General features: G+C 41.5%; 1 protein-coding gene across 3 annotated transcripts; it reads left to right on the top strand.

Moving 5' to 3' along the window:
* Window positions 1-104: 104 nt before the first annotated feature.
* asmt (acetylserotonin O-methyltransferase) lies at window positions 105-12,469 on the top strand. Of its 3 annotated transcripts, XM_031858631.1 has the most exons (9): window positions 105-393; window positions 442-572; window positions 1,708-1,882; window positions 2,247-2,376; window positions 3,151-3,219; window positions 5,998-6,116; window positions 10,077-10,217; window positions 11,574-11,696; window positions 12,094-12,469. In XM_031858631.1, the coding sequence occupies exons 2-9, from the start codon at window positions 471-473 to the stop codon at window positions 12,309-12,311; spliced, it is 1,077 nt and encodes a 358-aa protein (XP_031714491.1). In that variant the 5' UTR covers window positions 105-393; window positions 442-470; the 3' UTR covers window positions 12,312-12,469. The 3 variants fall into 3 exon arrangements, with proteins under 3 accessions (XP_031714491.1, XP_031714490.1, XP_031714492.1); XM_031858630.1 differs by having other exon boundaries at window positions 105-572; XM_031858632.1 differs by lacking the exon at window positions 11,574-11,696 and having other exon boundaries at window positions 105-572.
* Window positions 12,470-23,024: the final 10,555 nt, after the last annotated feature.

Here is a 23,024-nt window from a genome sequence, read left to right on the forward strand (position 1 = left end):
CACGGCCGTCTTGTGTCATTAGTTCTGATGCTACCATTGGTCTCTCGGCGTAAGTGCAATCAGGCCATATGGAGACGAGGAGGGGAGCGTCAATCAATCAAATCACGAAAACACACCTGATATGAGAATGCACTGAGTGAAAGTCTCCAGCCGAGTGTGTGTGTGTGAGTGATTATGAACAAGGCAGCAGTGTATTTCCACAGTTGTTTCTTTGTCCGATGCAGACTGAGCCCCTGCTCTAATCTGGGTTATCTGGCCGTAATCAGTTTAGCCCACTGCTTCTCACTTCTACTGGGTGGGCCCTTTCTGCAGCTTTAAACCTGGCTATGCCTACACTGGGATTCATACACACGTGTTGAAGTGCCTGAGGAGCAGAACAAACAATCGGGGAAGTTCACTTTGCATGTAGAAGAGCACGGAGGAGCACAACGTTCACGGTATTTTCGGGGAGTTCAGTCCAAACTGTGGCCATGGCTGAGCGTCAAGAGACTGGTTCATCGGAAGGGACACCTGCTGCGGATGCTTACCCCAGAAAGATACTGGAGTATATGGAAGGATTCCTCATCTCAAAGGTAACATGCACACTCACCTTCATGGGTCCCATACAGAGACGCAGACAAGCCTTTACTCAGTTTGAATTTATTGACAATAGTGTTACGGATTTAAAAAATGCCTGAAGTTTCTAACAAAAGGTTTCTCCCCCCCCCCCCCCCCTCAACTTGAAAGTTGATAGCATTCCAACATATAAATGCAGTTTCTTAAACTAAAATGATTAGGTGATTAAACAATTAGTCATTTAACAGAAAGTTAATTGTTAACGATTTTGATACTTTATTCATTCTTACTTTTTTCATGCAAAAACACCAAGCTCCACCTTTTGGATTGTGGGAACTGCTGCGTCGTATTCTTGGGTTTTAGACTGTTGGTTAGAAGATGCCACCTTGCGCTCTAGAACATTGCCATTTTATAGATCTAGTAATTCATTGAGAAATATCTGAGATTAACTACTCCTTAAAATAGTAATTAATTGCAGCCCTAAGTCTCTTAACTGAAAAATACACAAAGTGCTAATTTCCTTCTAATATATTTGTGGCCATGTCAGTTTACTACACTTTTGATGAACTATTATCTGCACTATAATGGATACTGGATGACGAAGCTTTAATTGTATTATCCCAATAAACAAATTGTTGCAGGAGTAAATGGTAAAAAGAGACGGACAAGAAAATTAGGATAGTAAATGAAAACATCTGACAGTAAAAGTAATTAAATAATGTGCAGAATCTTAGTGAAGACATTACTGATGTCTATAAATACGTCAATGAAATACTTCAGCTATACTTTCTATAGGTCCAGCTATCTTGACTGTTTGATTGGCTCTTTACTGTTTAGTCATTTTAATCCTTTACTGTTTAGTCATTTTAATCCTTTACTGTGATGGTGACTCACTCTGCTGAGTGTAATGAAGCATGACGCACCACACTAAATTACCTTCAATAGACGCATTGATACTGCACGTGTCTCTGTTGAAATAACTTTGAAGCATCATAACAGGGCTGTCCTGATTAGTGTAAATAGCCTATATAGACTTGTATGTGACTATAATTGTATTAGAAGAGATTGTTTAATTCTGTGGATTGAGCACTGCAGTCTATTTGACTTTGGTACATGAATGAACTGTGCTCTGTTCTTCTCTCTCTGACACAGACGCTTTTCTCTGCCTGTGAGCTGGGGGTGTTTGATGTGTTGCTGGCTTCAGAGCACCCCCTGTCTGCAGAGGAGATCAGCCGGGCGGTCGGAGCCAGTCTGGATGGCACACAGAGACTGCTGGCTGCCTGCACCGGCCTGCAGCTCCTCAACACACACCAGGAAAATGGACGAGGTCAGCACACACACACGCCTGAAAACTCTCTACTTGTAATAATAATGATGACACTGATTTGTTTAGAACAGTGTTGCATCATAATTAAGAATTGAAAAGCACGCGAATGTGTGAAACTAAATAAAAATAATTTAAGAAAAATAACCAATAAAACTCTTTAGTAGTCTTTTTAGTAACTATATGTAAATTTCATACTTGTCCATTTGTCATCAGACATTCATTACCAGCAACACACACCTCCCTCTCATTCTGTCTTCCTCGATTACATTAAAGTTCAAACGTTGTCTCAACACCTGCAGTGATTCATTCACAGTCACCTCTTCCTCGGTCTGTCGCCCTCCATCTCTCCCACCACTTCTTTCAGTGTTGTACAGTAACACAGAGCAGGCCAGTGTCTACCTGACGCGCTCCAGTCCTGTGTCCCTCTACGAGTCCATCCAGTACAGCTCCAGAACCATCTACCTCGGCTGGCACTACCTCACCGACGCTGTCAGGTCAGTACGCTGAGCATGGCCTCGAGCTGGGTTTTTTTTTTTTTGCCAATAAAAGTTAAATAGTATAGGCTGTAAAATGTCAGAAAATCCTATCACATTTTCCCTAAGCACAAAGCGATATGCAAATAAAAGTGATCAGTGTTTATGTTGATTATGACAGCAAACACTGAAAAACAGCAAATCCTTTAATTTGAGAGGCTGAAACCAGCAATTTATTTGACATTTATTTCTTGTTGCATGATACTAAACACAATGCTATTTCTAAATAATGCACAAAGGATGGTATTCATCTAAATGAGCAAGCCAAGAAGAGTATAGAATCTCACACAGGTGGGCAGTGAGGAGCTGTGAGAAAGCCAGGTTTGATTTGTAGCCTAAGGCTGTGGATTCCAGTCCTACTTTTTTGTTTGAACAGTGTCTCAAGATGGATTTCAGTCTCATTGTTATGTCTGAGGGAGGACAGCCAGCAGCTCTCCAACAGCGTGACTGGATTTACTGTGGCTGACGAGTGAAGTCCCATCTGTGAGAAACACTGAAAACAGATAGAAGTAAAGATTACATCTAAAGGATTTATTGACCTAAAATAGGCAGAACGTGATGGTGAATTCATGTCAACACATTTCATCTATGTCAACTGTGGCAATGAGATGAAGCTAAAGCAGATTTTAAGCAGTGAGACGATCAATACCGGGATCCCACATTGTGTACACTCACGTAGCAGATATGTGTGAAAAATGATCATATATGAATATTTGTGTCTTTGCCTTGTACCAGAGAGGGAAGAAACCAGTATGAAAAGGCTTTTGGAGTCAGCTCGAACGACCTGTTTGAAGCTCTCTACAGGTAAGAAGCTGTCTTGACATGAAAACACAGATTCTTGCTAATTTACATTCCACCGCTGTCTCTCCATCTTAAGCCTGTCTGTCACTCTCTTCTTTCTTCGACCCTTAAAAAAAACCCAGAGTCTCTGGATTTATTAGGAGGCAGGAGATGTGTGAGGGAGGGAGAGAGAGGGTGGGCAGTGATGTGAGGAAGCCTGGAGCAGACAGGGAATATATCTGCCATTGTCCTAAAGGTCTTGTGTGTTTATGGTATGTACTGCCCACAGTTTTAACGCTTCACTGATCTGCTGGTCAGCAGTTTTCAGGGGTCACATGCTCAAAGTTTCACACTTTTTTTCACTAAGAGGTTTAGGTCGGGCCTCCTGCATGAGGCACTGTGCTTTAGAATACCAGTCTCAAAGGAACAGAGGCCGTTAAAACTGAAACACGGTGGAAAAACGTGCTAAAACATCCTCCCTTCTTGTCCTCATCATGGCATGATTTTCACAACCGTTGCACTTTGATGGAAGGGGATGTTAACGTGTTAATGTGCAGATGTATGAATGAGCTACACACGCCAATTCAGCAGAAGTAGAAAGTAAAAACGGTGAAATTTGACAATACTTTGCATGTGAATGTATTTTGTTTTCTTTGGATTTTTACACATCACTCAATCGCTGTTTTATATGTTGCTGGTTGAATTATCTCTGTATTTGCCATTTTTGTTCTTATATCCTTTTTAAAAAGCAGCTGATCTCACAAAAACTGCCTCATTAAAAAAGAAAATGCATGTAGAATGAGAAAATTCAAATTATGACCCATGCACACACGCGTGATGCAATACAACCTTGTGCAGATGAATTTGCAATTCAGCTATAATTGATTGAAAATATTCCGTGATAAAAATGTCAACACCTGCGCACAATTGATTTAATGGGGAGTAGCAGTTGCTTGTCCCTGCTGATTTCCCCTGTGAATACTGTGGGTAAATTAGCAAGGGGGAAACAACCACTGAAGTCATTCACTGCTTTCTCAGAGCTCTGTAGCAGGAGCAAGATGATTCAAAGCTGGCTGGATGACTCGGGCTCCTGTTTACTCATCGGCATTTCACCAGCCGTGGACTGCACCTGAATAATTTACAACCAAGGCTCGTCCAGAGGTTGAATTCCCATATCTGAGAAAGCAGAAAAGATGTGGAGTGAAGAGAACTTTAGATTCAGAGAGATTTTGAAAATATACAAGACATTGCAAGGAAGAAGTTTTACAGATGAGTATTTATTATTTTATCCAAACCAGGTAGATGTGTCTAATGGTTTCAACCTTCACAGATGAATAGAATCTAAACGTGTTTTTGTATTTAAGGGTTTGATGGTGAAATGGTTGTAACGTTTTACTTGATGTGGGCTTCACATGGACTCATTGGGGGTCCATCAAATAATTAAAACTAGAGCATGAAGTAAACGCAAGGGATTGAACTTTTTAGGTTTATGTGTTAGAACATATTCTGGTCGTGAAACCTGGGTTATCCAAAGGCTGTCTGATGCACGCAGTGTACTAATCTTCACAATATATTATTCTAGCAATTAAGTTTTGTATTGACAATGAAATATACAAGATGTATGCTGACAGTTTTTGGATTGGAAAGCTACTGCCAAATTAAAATTTAAGCCGCAATTTGAAAATGTCCAGCTTTGGCACCGTCCTGTTGTGGTGTCAAAGGAGAAACGGTGGATGAGACACAGCTGAGATAATTGGACAGAAAGGACACATGGACTGCACCAGTTTTCAGTGACGTCGTCACATTTTATTCTGCAAACAGATTAAACTAATTATTTATTTTGAAATGATCTACATTTTTCTAGAAGTGAAAGCAAAGTCAAAGTGGACCATACTTTAAATAATACCCGTCAGTCTTTTCTTCTATTATTGTTGATAATGGGGAGGCTAAAGCATCAAGACAGCTGTAGAACACACAACAGTGATCAGGCAGCCGTGAGCCATAACTCAGTCTGCACAGATATGACAGAGACCTGCAGGGATGTTGAGGAGTACGCGACATGTCTGTGCAGAGAGCAGACGGATCACAAACTACGACAATGTTATAACAATGTGCATAAGGATAGAGAGAACCAGGCTGAGCATATTTTCCTCAAAATGACTGAAGACGGCACGAGATCGTGTGATTGTAAATGTACTCAATCGGAGACAAAAAGAGCTGCAGATGTTATCGTTGGGGGGCATTCGATAACTTGCGTCCAAAATGTTCTCAAATGAAAGCTGACAGTCTGCTGTTTGGCCTCAGTCATTTCATCTTTTCACATCCGATGTAATCAGAGTCTGAGGCTGCAACAATGAGTCACTTTCAAAGTTCCTCTGGAGGTCACTGTGTCATCTGAAGTTGCGTCACGTATCAGATGGTTGATAACTTTGCTGCAGTGAAGTTTGGGTGAATACAATGGTGTTACAGAATAGAAGATGATCAGTCTGTGTTTGTGTGTGTAGACCCAAGGCAGGCCAGAGTACTGGGTGATGAGGTGGACATTCCTCAGAGCAGCAGCAGTCACCACAGGCTCTTCTGTTCTGCTGCACCCTGTCTCACACACACACACACTGTCGCCATGGGGAGAAACATTGTAGATGAGAGGCACTGTGTGTGTGTGTGTGTTTGACTGTTTTATTGTGGACAGAGAGCAAGAAGAACCTCGGGTGACAGCTTACAGAAAATGCAAAGGAAGTTTGGCCTCGAGACACGGAGACTTAAATGAAAGTGAAACTGCTTTATCTCTCTCTCTGTGTGTAGGTCTGATGAGGAGATGTTGAAGTTCATGCAGTTGATGAACTCTATTTGGAACATCTGCGGTAAAGACGTAATCACGGCCTTTGACCTTTCGCCTTTCAACATCATCTGCGACGTTGGAGGTAAGTCTGTCTGTGTGTGTCATATCTAATTTCCATAAGGTTGTGGGTTCAGTCATTAACATTTAAAACAGTTGCCATCATGTGTTAACTAAGAGACAGCTGGCTAAGCCACACACACATTAATACAGTAAATTATGTGTGCACAAAAATGCGCAACACGCATAATCACCTGCGACCTTTATTAAACCCCCCCTCCAGCCTCTCTGAGTTAATGACTCTTTGTAAATCAGTCAACCTTCCCCACACACACACACACAACTCGGTCACCTCCACCTGGAGTTTCCCTTATCCCGTCAGAGATACATTGTTGCCAAGTACTAAAGTTATGGTGTTAAAATCATGTTTTTCTTTTCTACAAACACAACAACAACAAATGCAGTGTAGAAAAGTGGTGTTTTCTATGGCTTTCTTTTACAAAAATGCACACCGAGTGGATAAACTTAACAAAGCAACAGTACAAACACAAAGTAAGTATTCACAGAGAGTTGGAGGCAACAGAGTAATTTAACTTGCTGAGATCAAGTGAGGTATTCAGCCATGTTTGTCACAACTGTCTATTTATTTCAGCCTTCTTCTTACCAGGTAATGGCTGTAACATAGGAATTTGTAGTTCGACAACCAAGAGAATGCAAAAAAAATGATCGTTTTCCTGTTGTTGCAGCATGTCAGTTAGATAGTGAATTTAATGTGAAACCAGTGTTTTGTCATAAAACTAATTTTTGTGTTCACTTGGCCCAAGTGTATATATTACTAATTGGTTTCAAGTGATTTAGCATAGCCTGATCTCGGTGTTGAGGCCCATCACATGATTTTTCTCAAGCGTACCAGAAATATGCACTTGTTGATAAATAAATAAGAAGGGAAAACATTTGCTGCAGATTGTTGTAGATTCCATCCACCGTTCAACAGAAGACTGTTTGAACTGAACAGCTCTGAATGTGAAGTAAGATGTTGCAGCAGCGTCAGTCTTCTTTAAATGCATAAAGGTAACTTCCTGGACTGATCTCCCCTGTTATTTTTTTTTTTTTGTTTTTTTTGTCAAATAAGATTTATTTATAAAGTGCCTTTGAACAGAAGGTTTCTTACAAAATGGTTTACACGTAGCGCAAAGGGCAAGGATGAAAAGGAGGATGAAGTAAGACTGAACAAACAGAACATGAGCTCCACAGTGAGTTCAAAGAAATGCTAAAAAACGAGACCGAGGATCAAAAAGAAAAAAAAACAAGTAAAAACGAATCTTCTGTTCGGTCACAGGACTTTTCATCTCCTGCTGAAGACGTCATGATATGCATGATGTCTCCACTCTTGCACGCCTCCATCGGTCAAAAATAGTAGATGATGGATAATAATGTATCGGCAATGGAATAGAAATAATGAGGTTTCTAAGACAATGTTAAGTCTGTGGCTCTGTCCATTAGACTATAGCCTATGCGTGATCATCACATTTAAATGATCCAGAACATTACCCATGAAAGCCCAGAATCACCAAGGTGTTAAATCAGATTAGAGGTTGACATACAAGCATTGTGCAGAAACCCAGACTCGATGTATTTCACAAAATTGGAAAAAAAAAGGCCTCATTATTTATCAAGAAAAAGAAAGCCACGCTGTACAAGCAATGTTTTACATGCACAAGTGAGTCTCCAGTTTCTCTTTTTAATTATTCCAAAACTACAACATTTGGACTCAGTGAGGCAAAGAAATGGCAAGCGACTCACTACCGACACTATTTGTTGGCCACCTCCTGTGTGTGACACCTCAGCTGACCACACAGGGGAGCTGTGAAGCTACTAAAAGCATACAGCCATACACGTGCATGTAGACACGCATCCAGGGCAGTCCTCCTGTCTTTTCTTTCCTCTCCTTTGTGACTTTCTCAGCGTGAGGTTTATGTGCTCATGTTTATGCATTGCGGCGCAGCACTAAAAATGAGTGTGCGTGTGGACAGCGGGAGTGTGAAGGGAGTGACTGCAGTGTCCCATTAAGACTTTGTCTCTCACACAGCATCTGTTGTGTCTGCACACACCTGCTGCTCGGGTGCTCTGCCTGCCTGTCTCTCTGCCCATCTGTACTTTCTGCCAATTTGCTGACTTTCATCCAAATCAGAGTCCGCAGTCGACGTTTTTCTCATTTATATGATGAAGGGGGTTCGTCCTACACCGACTGTCTTCACACAGCTCCATTTTAATGTGACATTTAACATGCGTTTCAACGGTATGTTTGCCCTAAAAATGAATAATCAACTTAAAGGTTACTGCAACTCCAAGGAAATGATATATTCATGGTTTCGAAGTGTAGTCGACATAACCAGTATTATGAGATTTATCCAACCAAAAATGTACTTGTATGTAAGTACAACTACACTCAGTAGTTGATATACTAGTAGTGGTGCAATGCACCAGACTTGTTTTGTTTTTTTAATGAAAAGGTCACACATATGCACAAATGATTGTAAATTACATACAGTAAGCACAGAACTTAATAGTGAAGAGAGAAACACAACAAATATTACAGAATGTAACGGTCACGAACGCCCATCAAAGGATTCCATTAAACTGAGGCAGCCAGGTTAGCTCGGGGTCGTGTGTGTGTGTGAGTGTGAGAGAGAGAGTGAAAGACAGTCTTGTACAAATACAGACTACTACAGTAGCAGCAGAGGGAGAAAGGCAGCACCGGGCAGACAGTTTGCCACCTGTGCACACACAGGCACTGTGGTTGGCTTTGTAGGTTTGGCAAAGTGAGATCCTTTGATCCTGTATTCCACCACTGACTTTCCATCACTCTATCCCATTCATACATTCTTCATGTACATCTTTCTCTATTGGTCTCATACACTTCCTCACCCTCTGTTTTAGAGTTTGCATGTGAATCACAGATGCTGATAATAATGTTGCCAAAGCATCAAAGTCATCAGGTGTTACCTCTGCCCTACAAAGAGTTACTGCTCTCTCTATTAGGGCAGTAAGCAGAACAAGACTAAGAGTCCATGGTCATGCTAGAAGGCCTGCGAGCCTGAGCTAAATGCTAGTGTCGGCCTGCTAACGTATAATGTTTACCATGTTCACTAGTTTAGTTTAAGAATCTAAATGTGACAAAGTACAGTTGATGGGATGTTTTTGAAGTTATTTGGTCATAAACATATTCAAGTATTATACAAATTTGAACTGATGATGGTGCAAGATGAAAAGTTGGAAGATCCCCAAAGTAATACAATTCATCCTCTGTGGACCATAAATGTCTGTACCAAATTCCTCTGCAATCAAACAAATGAGTTAAGACATTTCGATAAAAAAACAAAAGTCTCATGGTGGCACTGACAGAAGTCAGGGGACCACTAATGTTAGTAGGATTAATTCCCTGGGGACCATGAACGTGCTTACCAAATTCCGTTGCAGTCCTTCCAATAGTTGTCGAGATATTTCAGTCTGGACCAAAGTGGTGGAACAGACAACATTGCCATCATGCAGCTGGCATGGATGGCTAGAATTACAGCCTCGTGGTTGTATGCCGAAAACATAATGGCCACAGCCTTCGCCACTGTGGAAGCAGAGCAACAAGGAATTTAAAATGTAAAGCTTGTATACATAAGCATGTGAAATCAGGTTGGAGCAGAACAAAAAATGGGATGCGTCTGTTTGCTTTCCCTAGGTTAGATTCCTGACTAAGATTCATAGACCGTAAGCTCTGCCCCGTTTCTGTATAAAGCATCTGGCTCCCAGTCACTCTATATACAGTTCAATTCAGTTTGCTTTATTGGCATGAATGTTGGATGAACCATATTACCTCGGCCGCCACATACATCTGAATACAAATCATGCAAATAAATATTAGGTACATACCTGAAAGCATCTGTTCCGCTCGTGTGACTCAGTTTGTGTGTGTGTGTGTGATGCACTAGCTTGTTGATGAAGGTTGTGTGTATTCATTCAACTAAATTTAACTCTGTCTTTCTCTCTCCAGGCTGCAGTGGCGCATTAGCCAAGCGTTGCACGTCAGCCTACCCAGGATGCACTGTGACGATCTTTGACCTCCCCAAGGTGGTGCATATGTCGAGGGAACACTTTGTCACTGGGGCTGACCAGAGGATAAGCTTCCACGAAGGTAACGCCGTTGCAAATGGACCGACTCCCTTGACATTTATAATTGTATACAGACAGTTCAGGTGCGATGCTTTACACACACACACGCACTAACACGCAAAACAAAAGAGCAATGCAGTGGCGAGCTGGTGAGTCTAGTCTTTACCTGCTGGGGATACACTTCTGCAGAAGTGAAGATCATCATGTTAAAGTTCTGATGTCCCCGGCCTTCAGGATCACAGATACAAAGACAAAGTTCTACTTGGCACGACGTCACTTAAATTGTAGGAGGAATTGCAGATTTCTTGTTTACACAAAGTGTACTAATATGTTATTAAACTACTTGCACAATAGCAATTCCAACACAATGGTAATAATTCACCTATGGGTGAAGGGTCTCTTTAATAAAGGTGCCACTGGATGTATCTTAAGACTTAAGAAGATTAAAGAGCTTTCTTTAAGAAGAATAAGTGCAGATCTAAGGAGTGACTAAGGAATCCCAGCTGAATTCCACCAGCGACTACTTTGCGATGTGGTTTTGGCATGGTTACAGTCTGCCTGCCGCCATCAGTCTTGTTTCCTTTAGAAAAGACGGAAAACCTCTTTTGAAGATATTTCTTTTCAATCATAATGTAATGACAGTCAAGTTGGTGTTTCTTGAAATTTCACGCTGCGACAGTGTGAGAAAATACTTTCAGCATTTCAGTTCCATGTGTGCGCAGCATTCAGTTCATATACAATCAACTACGACTGTGTTCTGAAGACAAAAGCAGATAAAGACACTGTTGATACTGTCACCTGTGTGCTTCCATGCTCCCGCTAAACTCTTGCTATTGGACTGAAAATGTTGTGTCAATTTATACAGCACGCTTTATGTTGGCTCTCCAACAAAGCAGCTGATTTATAAAAAAGTTCACAGAAGCCTGTGATCTTGAAAACCCAGAGCCAAAATCAATCCTGCCTCTCCTGCTGTTCTCATAGCCACGATGGTGTTGAACACAACGGGAGCTGTAACATGGACAACACGAAAAACTGAAATGTACTGATTTTTGAGATCAAGACTTCTGCACTTCATGCTAACTTAGAATATTGCAACTACACAATTATAATGGGCAGCGAGGACATGTAATTGAATGATGGACAAGCACACATGCACTCATTTTATTACTGTTTTTATAGGGTAAAGAAAATTGGCTATAGCTGGAAATATGTTGTACGTTATATGCTTTTGAGATAATGCGACTAGAACAGACGTTACCCATTTGTGTGTAACCATTAATTGAACCATTGTCTTGTTACGGGAAGGCGCGTCAACAGAATTAATAATTATGTGAAATAATTAACAGGGTCTTAGGAATTTGTGTGTGTGTGTGTTTAGGGGACTTCTTTAAAGACGCCCTACCAGAGGCTGACCTCTACATCCTTGCTAGAATCCTCCATGACTGGAAAGACGAACGCTGCATAGAGCTTCTCAGTAGAGTCTACAAAGCCTGCAAACCAGGTCTGTGTGTCTTTGAGAGGGATGAGCACTTTTTTTCCTCTCTTGAAATGAGATGGCAGATTGTCTCCCACAATGCAGCTGATCCCAGAAAAATCTGTCCTTGTGACTTTGATCAAAGACAGACGCACTCACACAAAAGCAGCAGGTGTTATCAGGAGGCAGGAAACCCTCTCATGTGTTCTCATAATAATAATAATAATAAGCATCTTTGTGTGTGCATACAGGAGAGGAGGGAAGAAAAACAAAGAAATAAACTAAGTAGGGACGCGTACACTGGACAGAGTACAACCTGTCGTATGAGAGTTTCCTACTTCAAATTAGTCAGCGAGGAGAGGGGAAAAAAACAAAGGGAGGAACCGAGATACAAACGGCGCTGTTCTTTTGGTCCGTCCTACAGGAGGCGCTGTGTTGCTGGTGGAGGCGTTGCTCCACGAGGACGGCTCTGGCCCGGTGACAGTGCAGCTCTTCTCCCTGAACATGCTGGTACAGACGGAGGGCAGAGAGAGGACAGCTGCTCAGTACGCTGCCCTGCTGGCTGCCGCCGGCTTCACCGGCGTCCATCACCGCCTCACTGGGAAGATCTACGATGCTGTGCTGGGACACAAAGGGACATGAGGCCAACAGATACGGCTGCTCGTGTGCCAGGACTGAAAACTAACACCACCCGGAAAACATTTTCTGTGTCTTACTAGAACTGTAATATTTTGGGATTTCTTTTTAAATGTCACCTTAAGTTTCTTCAAATAAAAAGTTTCTCGCACTGTTTGACAATACCATATTCTGGATCAGCTTTTTCACTGAATCTGTTAGATCTCTGAAATATTCAAACCAAGGCCCATTATGGCTGTGTACTGTACTGTGTATTCTGGACAAATGTGCATCATTTTAAATATCTTTCCTGTAAATTAGCATCCCATAAAAGCAAAACTAACTCTGAAAGTTTTACCACTGTAAATCTGCAATGAAACAGTGTAGAGCACAACATATCAATCAAAAATATTGAACCTGAACTTTACACTAAATCCACTTGTTTGAGCCGAAACCAAGCTGACATTGGGCGAATGCCGGCTGAACCCTAGACAGGTCGCCAGGCTATCATAGGGCTGACACAGAAACGGACAACCATTCATGCTCACATTCATACCTACGGGCAATTTAGAGTCATTTAATCTAAACTGCATAACTTTGGACTTTGAGAGGACACCGGGAGAACATGCACCACCATACAGACGGTCTGGCCAGCGGGACGCAGTGTTCATTTGCTCTTTAAATCAACACCCTGTATGGACCTACTGGCATGTTGCGAACAATAAAACCCCGAAACACGGATATTTCAGCCATTAATTAGTACCCACGTCTGTTCCAACTCTAGTCATTCAAATAAGGGACTAATCCCAGTGCAGCCTGATTCTCCTGTAAACGATTAGCACTGCAAAGGTCGACTATCAGATGGTGTGCAGTGTGAGCTCTTCAGCGTCATCGCTTCTTTACATATCTGTTCTCATCGATCAATCCTAAGACCTGTGTCTGAACCGCTCGCCTCTTGCTGTTAACAGCCTAGTAAAGCTGTCTCTGTGAATCTGTAAATCTTCCTCACAATGACACAGCCCGTCTTTTATTTCACCCATCTCCTCTTTTGCAGATACCAGCCTTTAATTAAATTCAGCCTGTCATTGTGCTCCACCTCTGACGTTTGAGCAGATCCAACACAATGTTGTCAGTGAGAGACTTCAAGTATGACTGAATATAATACATATTCAGTTGCATTAATAGTCATTTATTAGGCATAACATAGGCATGCTAAAAAAATAATTGCACAAAATATCAGTTGTCTGACTCCTCAGCTCAAATTATAATCAGCCTTCAGACGCCAATATTGTCTGCTCTACATTCGGAAGACTATCGACCCTGTTAATTTCTCCGTCTCTTTTCTATACACCCACTCATTCTCACTGACCTCTCTATCCTCGTCTCTCCTTTTTCTCCCAGTAATTGTGAATTAATCAGACTTCAAAGTGCAACAAATTAGAATTGATGTCAAATCCTTGTGGACAGCTTTACAGAGAGGTGGCCTAATGAAGGGAAATTAAATGCTGAGGCTGGAGACAGCTTGACCTGTGTGGAGTGATAGTGCCCGGAGACATAGTGCAGTATTACCAATGTCATGGTGGTGAACTAGTGCTGTGTACCACTTGGTGCTGGGCGTTGGGGCTTTTCTTGAGGATAAAACACTATTTCAGCCAAGGTGGGTTGAATATAAATTAATCCAGATCTGCAATCATCCTTATAACCTGCTTTAACTTTCCTCTAATAACTAATCTTCTCCTCACACTAAAACCAGATTAGATAAGGATTAGTTTTTTTAAGTCTTCTTAAGTCTTTGATAAAAAAGTGAACTTCCTCTGGATGAAAGTTTCTGACTGCTTTGTATTTTTAAGTAAAGGGAACCAGTGGAAATCACTGTTAATGGATTTTTCTGATTATTCATCTGGGGAAAGTCAGCTCAGGGTATTAAAATAAAAATAATTTATGTGAAAATCAATGTGAAGGATTGCAGCAGGGAGTGTTATTTAAAACTATTCAATGAGGATGCGAAACAACGCTTTGGTTGTATTTAATCAAACTTCACTCAGCCTCTTTTTTTTTTCCACTGCCATAGAAAATCTGCTGTAATTCTGAAAGAGTATCTCGTCAAGTGCTTTCCCCCTCGCTTTTCTTCAATGATTTAGACTCTGGTCAATGTTTTCCACTTCAGCAGAGAAAGGTGCATACATTTCTCCTCTCTGCTTTTCAGTTCCACTTACTGCTACATCTCATGAGACTATTATTGTGCCAGCCTCAGGATCAACCTCAGTGGGTTTTATGGATGGTTCTAGAAAGTTAGAGCTATAAATATAAAAATTAGGCGACTGAGATGGAGAAGAGGATAGGTAGGTGAGCTGATGACGTCCAGGCACTTCTACTCTCCCTACGCTAGACATGCGCCTCAAGTCTGACCGGAGAACAGCACAGAACCCCTAAATAATGTGAAGACAGGGAGTGTCCTTGTTGCCCAGTGGATTACGATGCACGTCATGTGTTCACAATGTACCTGGTTTGATTCCAGCCAGCAACCATGCTTCTTATCAAATAAAGGCAAAACAGAGCAGCATAATAAAACAGCATTGATTATGTGTGCGTGTGTGTGTGGGATGTGATTCTTCACACATTTATCATCTCTTATGGAAGCATATTCCCCTCCAGGAAATAGATGAAAAGTTAGCAATGATAAAAAAACAAGAACTCTCTTGAGTATCTCTTAATTATGTCACAGTAAGTAAAAATTATGACTTACGGCCATGTGTGTGGGTTTGTGTCAGTGTGTGTTTTACGATGTGTGAATGTTGATGCTAATGTCTGTACCGACGTGTGTGTGAATTGTTATGTTGATAGCAAATCATGTGTGTACACCTCTGTGTGTGTGTGTGTGTGTGTGTGTGTGTGTGTGTGTGTGTGTGCGCGCTCTGCACTACACTCTTTGGGGACACTCTAAATCTGCTCCACAAGTCACGCACCCTTCCACCCTCAAGCTCCAGGATGCCACTTTAAGATAACAACTTCAGGGCATTTCAGGCAACACACTCAGTTTATGCCTAGAGACTGTGGTTTTGTGTGTGTGTGTGTGTGTGGGTGTGTGTGTGTGTGTGAGGATGCGTGTGTATTGTGATGTAGGTCTGTTTTCATTCCAAAGTTTTTACAGGAAACTGAAAGACCTGTTTTCATTTTTGCAGCAGCAGTGCAGTTTTACACTGTAGCGTTTTCAAACAGGAAACTCGTCACTGAATTGCACAACAGGAAAGAGCATCCTCCATTTTTTTTATTTGTGTGCTTTTTAAATGCATATCTTACCTCGTTTCATCCTTTAGTTTGTGAACCAATTAATGCATAACCCAGAACTTCACCAAACATGTTCCTGACTAACGGTAACATTGGCATTGGCAATTTTTATTTAGCACTTTTGTCATTAAATTCCTTAATGATGGAGAAATATAATCTTCAAATAAGTTGTTTCTGCATCAGGTTACCAATTTCTCTGAGTTTCTTCTCATCCACATGTGTTGCTATAGTAACCTGATGTGGCTAAGTTTAGCTGTGGAAAAGAAACATTCCCTTAATAACTGACAGTTTACCTTTTGTGATATGACCTATTTATTTACTATTTCAGTGGCATGGTCTTGAACAAGCAACAGGACCCAGATATGCACTGAACAGAAATGTTTAAAACCAGTTTGCTCCCATTTCAGGGGGGAATAAATTGGGCTGCGATGTACAGTAGCTGGGATAGAGACAATGTCACAGGAACAACTGCGCCCAGCTGCTCGACCTCACTCAAGCAGCTGTTTGTTTTTACGTGGCACAGCTCCATGTTAAGGTAGAAACAGGAGAGGTTGTGATGGCAGTGTGAGAGACGAAGAGGAAAAGTGGGGATGAGAAGAAAGACGGGTGATCTGTCTTTTCATCACAACCATGAGCACACAACACACTCACACAAACACACACATGTGCACATGCATGTGCACACACCACACCCATCACGTCTCACAACTCAATAAAAATGTCTCTTGGCTGTAAGCCGTGCTTTGCAACTTCCAAACACTTCCATAATTCATGGGCTGCTGACAGCAGTATTGAACTGATGACGAAGATGTCTTCCCTGTAGGCTACACACACACACACACACACACACACACACACACACACACGCACACAGACACAGACACACACACAAATGTGGTCTTAGATTTTCATGAGCTACTTATACAGAGAAACAAAGAATGTATGTTAGTAGAGACCTTTGGAGAAGTGAGTGTTTATGTTTCACTTCTCCACTTTGATGATGACTAATCCCTCCATGTTTGCCCTTCCTCCTCTCTGTCACTTACTGTTGCTTCTGTTTTTTATATCTTTGTCCTGCCCCTTAGCATGACTAAATACAGTCCATCTCTCTCAAACACACACACACACACACACACACTCTGGTAGACATATTTCAGCCACAATGTTGTCACTTCCGCTCCTGGCAACATGTCACCCACCCACATGCCCCCTCCCAAGAAAAAGGACCAGGGACAGAAATACACCCACGTCCCGGTGTTGACGTCATTTCAGCCTCCTAGCAAAAACTGAAGAACACACACGCAGAGTCCAATGTTTGTCTTAATCAAGTGATTTTTCACAGCACTGACGCTTATCTTGTCTCGAGTGGAGAGAGAAGTCAAAGCGGACGGCATGATAAGTGTCATCGCCGCATTTTTTCCAGTGACACGGAAGGTGGCCTTTCAATTTGTTTACAAAAAGCCTTGAAATGATTTCTGAACAGGAAAACATGCTCGAAGCATACTGAACTCACGTAACAGAGATTCAATTGGAAGAAGGTTGATCATACGCTGTAATTGACATGTTTATTGTCAATCTGTAGTGGGTGCAAATGTCAACTGTGCAGTGTGTGGTTGCAACAGGGTTCGAGGGAGTCTTTGAAGTGGAAGCAGGTGATTTCCATCAAAGTGAGGAAAACAATGGCAAACAACCGCAAACAGTTTGAGTTCATCACAGGTTTGAGCGTTATTACCTTCCCACACACAACACAGACACTTAACAGCAAATTAACTGTTTTATTCCTGTGCTTACCGGTAAACAAAGTTGTACTTTTCACAACAACGACCCGTTTCACCTCAGAGGATTATGTGCCACTGAAGCCACTCCCTCAAATTCTTCAATAGAATGGACAGATAACTGTGTACACTGTAAATTATAAATGTTCTTTCTTCAACAACACATAGAGTGGGAAGTGTTATAGTGTGTTTTACATAATTTACTTCTTCTTTCCTGAGGAGATTAGTTATCATCGTTTTCTTCGTGCTGTTCAAGAAGTGCACAAACATATTATTCTCCTTTATATGAGCATGACATCCACGTTGCATGCATTCCTGCCATATAGTGCATGTACCTGGTTATGTATTCTCCTATAATTAATCATATTAGGTCTGTACCAGTTTGAGTAATTCCTTCCCTCGCAGCCATTTTCAGCTGAGTTCCAGCAGCCATACTGGATAAACTGCTCCGTGGACAAGTTCAGCTCATTTCATCATTGGTTCTGGTTTGCCAGGATTAGTCCACCGCGTATAACTGATCATTTTCAGCATTTTTAACTGTTAAACAGAGTCAGAGACTTGGTAATGATGTCCTCACAAGCTTTGTGATTACTGATACATTTCCCCCTTTGGTTGTATACCTGCAAATGTCACCCAGCTGATTAGTAATGCTGTTTGGGAGACGCGAGTGGATAATCTCAACTCTGTGACCCAAGTGTATGAAGAACATCACATGCACGGGTCAAATACTGAGCCATAATGGTTAAATGGATTCAGTTGCCATAGGTGATTACTCACAGAAGCATCTGGCCTTTCTGAAAGAGCACAGTTTTGTTTCAGCCAACCACAGCCGGGCAGATTAACATATTTCCCATGATTGTTTTCATTAGTGTGTAAATGCCAGGGTCGTCCTAGTCCTCATCCTGGAGGGAATCAGAACAGGCAAAGCACACTGCCTGTTTGACGGGCAGGAAGGTGGGGGCCTCAGGAGAAACTCAGTAATATTCATAAGGCATAGGTACATCTGTAAGCCGAACACTGCATGCAAAAACATGCACCTACTCTTCGACATGATATCTCACTAGTGCCACTAATCTGTATATTACTGTCAAGTTAGAACATCCACAAGGGGAAATGACTCCCATTCATTTAATTCCATGGATTATTAGCCGCCTCCACTCATGTTGATTCAGTGGGTCAGCGTGAGCAGCAGGGATATGGGGTTATAGGCTCGGCTCTGCTGCAGAACTCTTTCAACTCCATCTCTTTTCATACACTTTCCACAGAGGCAAGGAATGGTTTAGGTGGTTGCAAAATACCGAGCCAGTTTAAAACCCAGTGACAACCGAGCTTTCAACGGCTGTGGGAGAACGGAGAGATAGCAGCAAGCTGTATGTCTGACAATGACACAGCAGGGGTACTGACGTTGTGGGCTTTTTCCAACTGTGCATCTGAGAGGGTAAAAACCTGTTTTGCATGCAATCCCACAAGCGCCTGTCAAACATGCTCTGCTGAAAATGTATTCATTGAGCTGGCTCTGATGTAAGCCTAAATAAAACTCTGAATGTTGCTTCCTACAGCAGCCTGTTGGTCTCCCCTCAAAATGATAGCTAACATTTTTTTATTCCATTTAGATGTGTATTTCTCTCCCACATATTCTACCCCTGCAGCAGCATCATATTTTACAAATAACATGGGTCAGAGAGAAGAGATTTAGGGTTATGAGGATGCCATTTCTCAGTATGCCTGAGTTGATCATAAATGGAAAAAGATCTAAAAGTACATTATGGTTACAGTCCTCACCTGTTAATGAGGCTATAACCAACCAAACATCACGAACAGAAATAAATACCCTTTGCTAAAGTCTGCCATCCTTAGTTCTTGCTATTAGGCTTTCCAGTCTAGCACGATTTACCGTCCAAATTTATAATAGCTAGTTTTTATTTTTAGTACGCTATCTTTGGCTAATTTGTTTTAAAACCAGAAATCTGTAAAAAACGAAAGTATGATACAATGCTAAAAGACTGAAGCTGAAGCTGCATGTATCGGGGAACATATGAACATCCTCACAAGTTGTGGTCCATATAGGCAAAAAATGTGTATATTCCCTTTAGTATATAGCGTTACTATTATTTTGGTATCATTATGTGAATAAACCTCAAAATAAATGAGAAATGAGAAATTTTTCAAGTGCAAAAATGGAAAAGAAGGGCATCGTGACTTATCAAGTCTACTTTTACTTGCTTTCGTCGAGGCTAGCTTTAACCCGTGTATTTTTGCTTGTCATTGTCAATACCGGACAAACCAATTCAGCCCATTATACAGAACATCACAGCTAATATAGGCCAGTTGGCAACCCCAGACACTAGTGTTAGTAGTCAGCTGGGTAGCCAGAAATGCCAACACTTATGGACAATATCTATTCCTTACACTTCGACTCTTTTGCTTTTTGTTTTTTTCGAAAAATACACCACCTTCTAAACTCTACGCACTCAGTATCACTTTTAAGGGAGCTCCACGTGCACCTTTTTGGTATGTGGAGAAATTGTGAAACCATGATCTCTGACAGTGGTAAGCGAACGATCAGCGCGGGGTTACAAGGACGCAGTTTTTCACGCTTGCTTCAAAATGCAAATATCGAAGCTGTCATTGACACTGGGGTAATTTGAAGGGATGACCATCATGGACCACCAATGAAAACCAATGGAAGCAGCACGCTTTGATCCAAATAAAGGCAGAGTTTTATGTGGGCGGCAGGCATGCACAACACGATGTGTCTTCATCAGGAAATTCTGTCTCTCTCACCCTCTGTCTTTTCCCTGCTTTCACATTGCCGCTCCTATCATCCATCTATCTGCCTTCCTGCAGTTATCCAGAGCAGCAGTTGTGCATATAGCTGCATCATCCCCTCCCCCGTCTCTAATACTAAAATGACCTTCACTAGCTCAACACGGCGGAAGATGGAAAAGACAGAAGCCGAGTGTTGTGGAGAGAAAAAAGGAGAAGAAGGGGAGGGAGGAGATGTGGTAAAGGAAGAAAAGGATAAAAGAAGGCAAAGATGATGGTGGTGCATGGGGAGGAGGAGATGCAGGGAAGATGGCAGGAGGATGGAGAAGAAAAAGACATATTTTCCCATGAAGAATGGGAAAAAAAGATAAGTGGAATGATAGCGCACTTACAAAAATAAATCCTCGTTCTGCACATCTGCTATCTGGCTTTGCATCACCCCCATAAAGCATTTTAAGGTAAAACCTCTGTCCACATGCCAGTGGATATTAACCAGTGATGCAGAAGATACAGTATACTCTACTAACAAAGGTAATTGTGTCTCTCTTTGAGGAGCACTGTCTCATGTGGCTAGAATGACAGGAGGAAGATTAGCTGTGTCCATGTGTGTCTGACCTTCTCTTTGATCTTGTTTTGCCCTGTTTCTCTGCACTGGAGATGAACACACGATGAAGAGAGAGAGTGTTGTAGAAAAAAGTAAGAAGAGCGTTCTCATAGTGCTGCAGGCTTTACCGCCTGAACTCTGACTCTCTCTTTCTCTCTCTGACTCATCTCAAAGTCATGAAATACTAAAGCCGTTAATGAGAGATTATTTAAAAACTATCTTATACGTTCAGAAGGAAACCGTGACTTTCAGCTCCGGCAAAAGACCCGACGAGATACGGAGGATCGCTTCCCTCTGTCTCACTGTCTCCATCTCACTCTTTCTCTATCTTGCTTTTCCGCTCTGTGTATAATCGTCATTAGCATTTCAAAAATCATATCTTTATGAGTCATGCATCGCAGGCGCCCTGGTGAGCTTGTCATTACTTGTCATTACTTGGTTATGAAATCTGCCTCCCCATGCAAGACCCGGTTCAGGGTTGTCGGAAGATATTTCGCAACCTACAAACTCACGAAACACTCTCTGTCTCTCGACTGTCACAGACGTGCAGAGGACTGAATGTAGTAGGATGTACGCAAGGACACCAAAGATTAGATGAAAATGTACTGAAGTCTGCGGAGAAATTCGGTCATGGCAGCAACAGACAGGACTCAGCACAAAATAAATACATTAGGAATAAAACATATGGAGGAGACGACAACATGTCAAGAAGCAACAGGTAGGAATTAAGATGATTATGTAGAATAACAGTAGCTGAGACGTGCATTATATTTCATTTATCACATATTTATGATAAGAAACACTTAACCTTGTAAACTGAAAGATTACAAAACAAAAACAAAACTACTTTGTTAGGATTAGGCAACAAAAGTATTTGGTTCACGGGATTCTCTCTCCCCCCCCTACGCAAAGATTTGAAACCTACTTTCACAATGATGAAGTGATTTAATATCTAAAAGGTTAAAGGTCAACTTCACTGTGACACTTCTCTGGCCACCATTTAACGCCATAACAAAAAAACAGAAGGGGAGACTGTGACCATACTTTATATTTGGTCGGATACTGAATTGATGACACTAAACTTGGGCCCCCAGCTTGAAACTGTGGTGATTGTACAGATCTTTTGTGCTGCAGAGTTGAGGATTCCCCAGCTTTACAGGATACATTTGATATTACAAACCCACACGCACACAGAAACAGCAACGTGGTGCCATTGGGGTTTAAACTGCTCTACAACCACTTGCATTAATGATGTGATTAACTGTCAACATTCAGGTGATTAAATTCCCAGTATGCAGCCACTCGAAAACACACCACTTAACACTTGTCTCAATCATAGCAAAACCAACATTGTAGAGAGCACGTCGTACACACATCCATGCTCAACGACAGTGAGCGAGTGCACCGCTTACGAATACACAAAAGAGGGTGAAGGTGAAAAATAGTTTGTTTCTATGAAAGAAGTGACGTTTGTTTTTCTCCCACATCCGTCTTTTCTGAAAACATTTTCATCCCTGACATTTAAAAACTCCCACAAAAAGAACATGGAGGAAGGCAGTGCGACTCATCAAGAAAACACAGAGAAGGGAGCTGTTGTTGCTGTTAACCATGAGACGAGGAGAGGAAGCAATAAGACAGATAGCAGACTGCATCAGGCAGAGTGAAAGGGAACAGCTTTCTGTTTTGTTTTTTTGCAATAATGCAGTGAGGAGTGGCCTTTGTGAAAAGGACATTAACTTGTTGAACATGCTTTAGTTTGTCAGGAATGATAATGAATTAGTTCAGAGTAATGTGAGACACAACGTGACACACGTTAGGAGGCAAAAAACAGTATTTTGCTGCTTCTTTGCATTTTCCGTGACTTTTTATTCGTCTGCCGGAGTGTATTCCTCCTAATCAATCACAATTAGAGGATGTGAGGTGATGTTAATGCATTTCCAGTGCAGTTTATGTGGAGATTGATTGCAGGAAACTGATCTGTTGACATCAAAATGTGACATCGGTGTCCCATTTTACTGTGCAGAGGTTACTTTGAATGTTGCAGTGATTAGCTGGATTGGCGATGACTTTTCCCTGAGATTTACGGGATAATTATCTACTCTATATTTAGTGTGGAAAGTCATAATAGTGATGCCTGGCTAACTGACAGAAATGTGTTTAAATGGACGACATTGAAGTCAAATCCTCATCAGGACAAAAAATATTTTCTTGTTCTTTTTTAATAGCCTTACACCTACCTTTTGTGTACCCTTGAAGCTCACTAACTAACACATGTTCATCACTTTTTATTTATTAAATTCTTACAGA

Source organism: Anarrhichthys ocellatus, unplaced genomic scaffold, assembly GCF_004355925.1.
Source record: "Anarrhichthys ocellatus isolate YVR2014 unplaced genomic scaffold, GSC_Weel_1.0 scaffold20, whole genome shotgun sequence".
Classification (NCBI taxonomy): Eukaryota; Metazoa; Chordata; class Actinopteri; order Perciformes; family Anarhichadidae; genus Anarrhichthys; species Anarrhichthys ocellatus.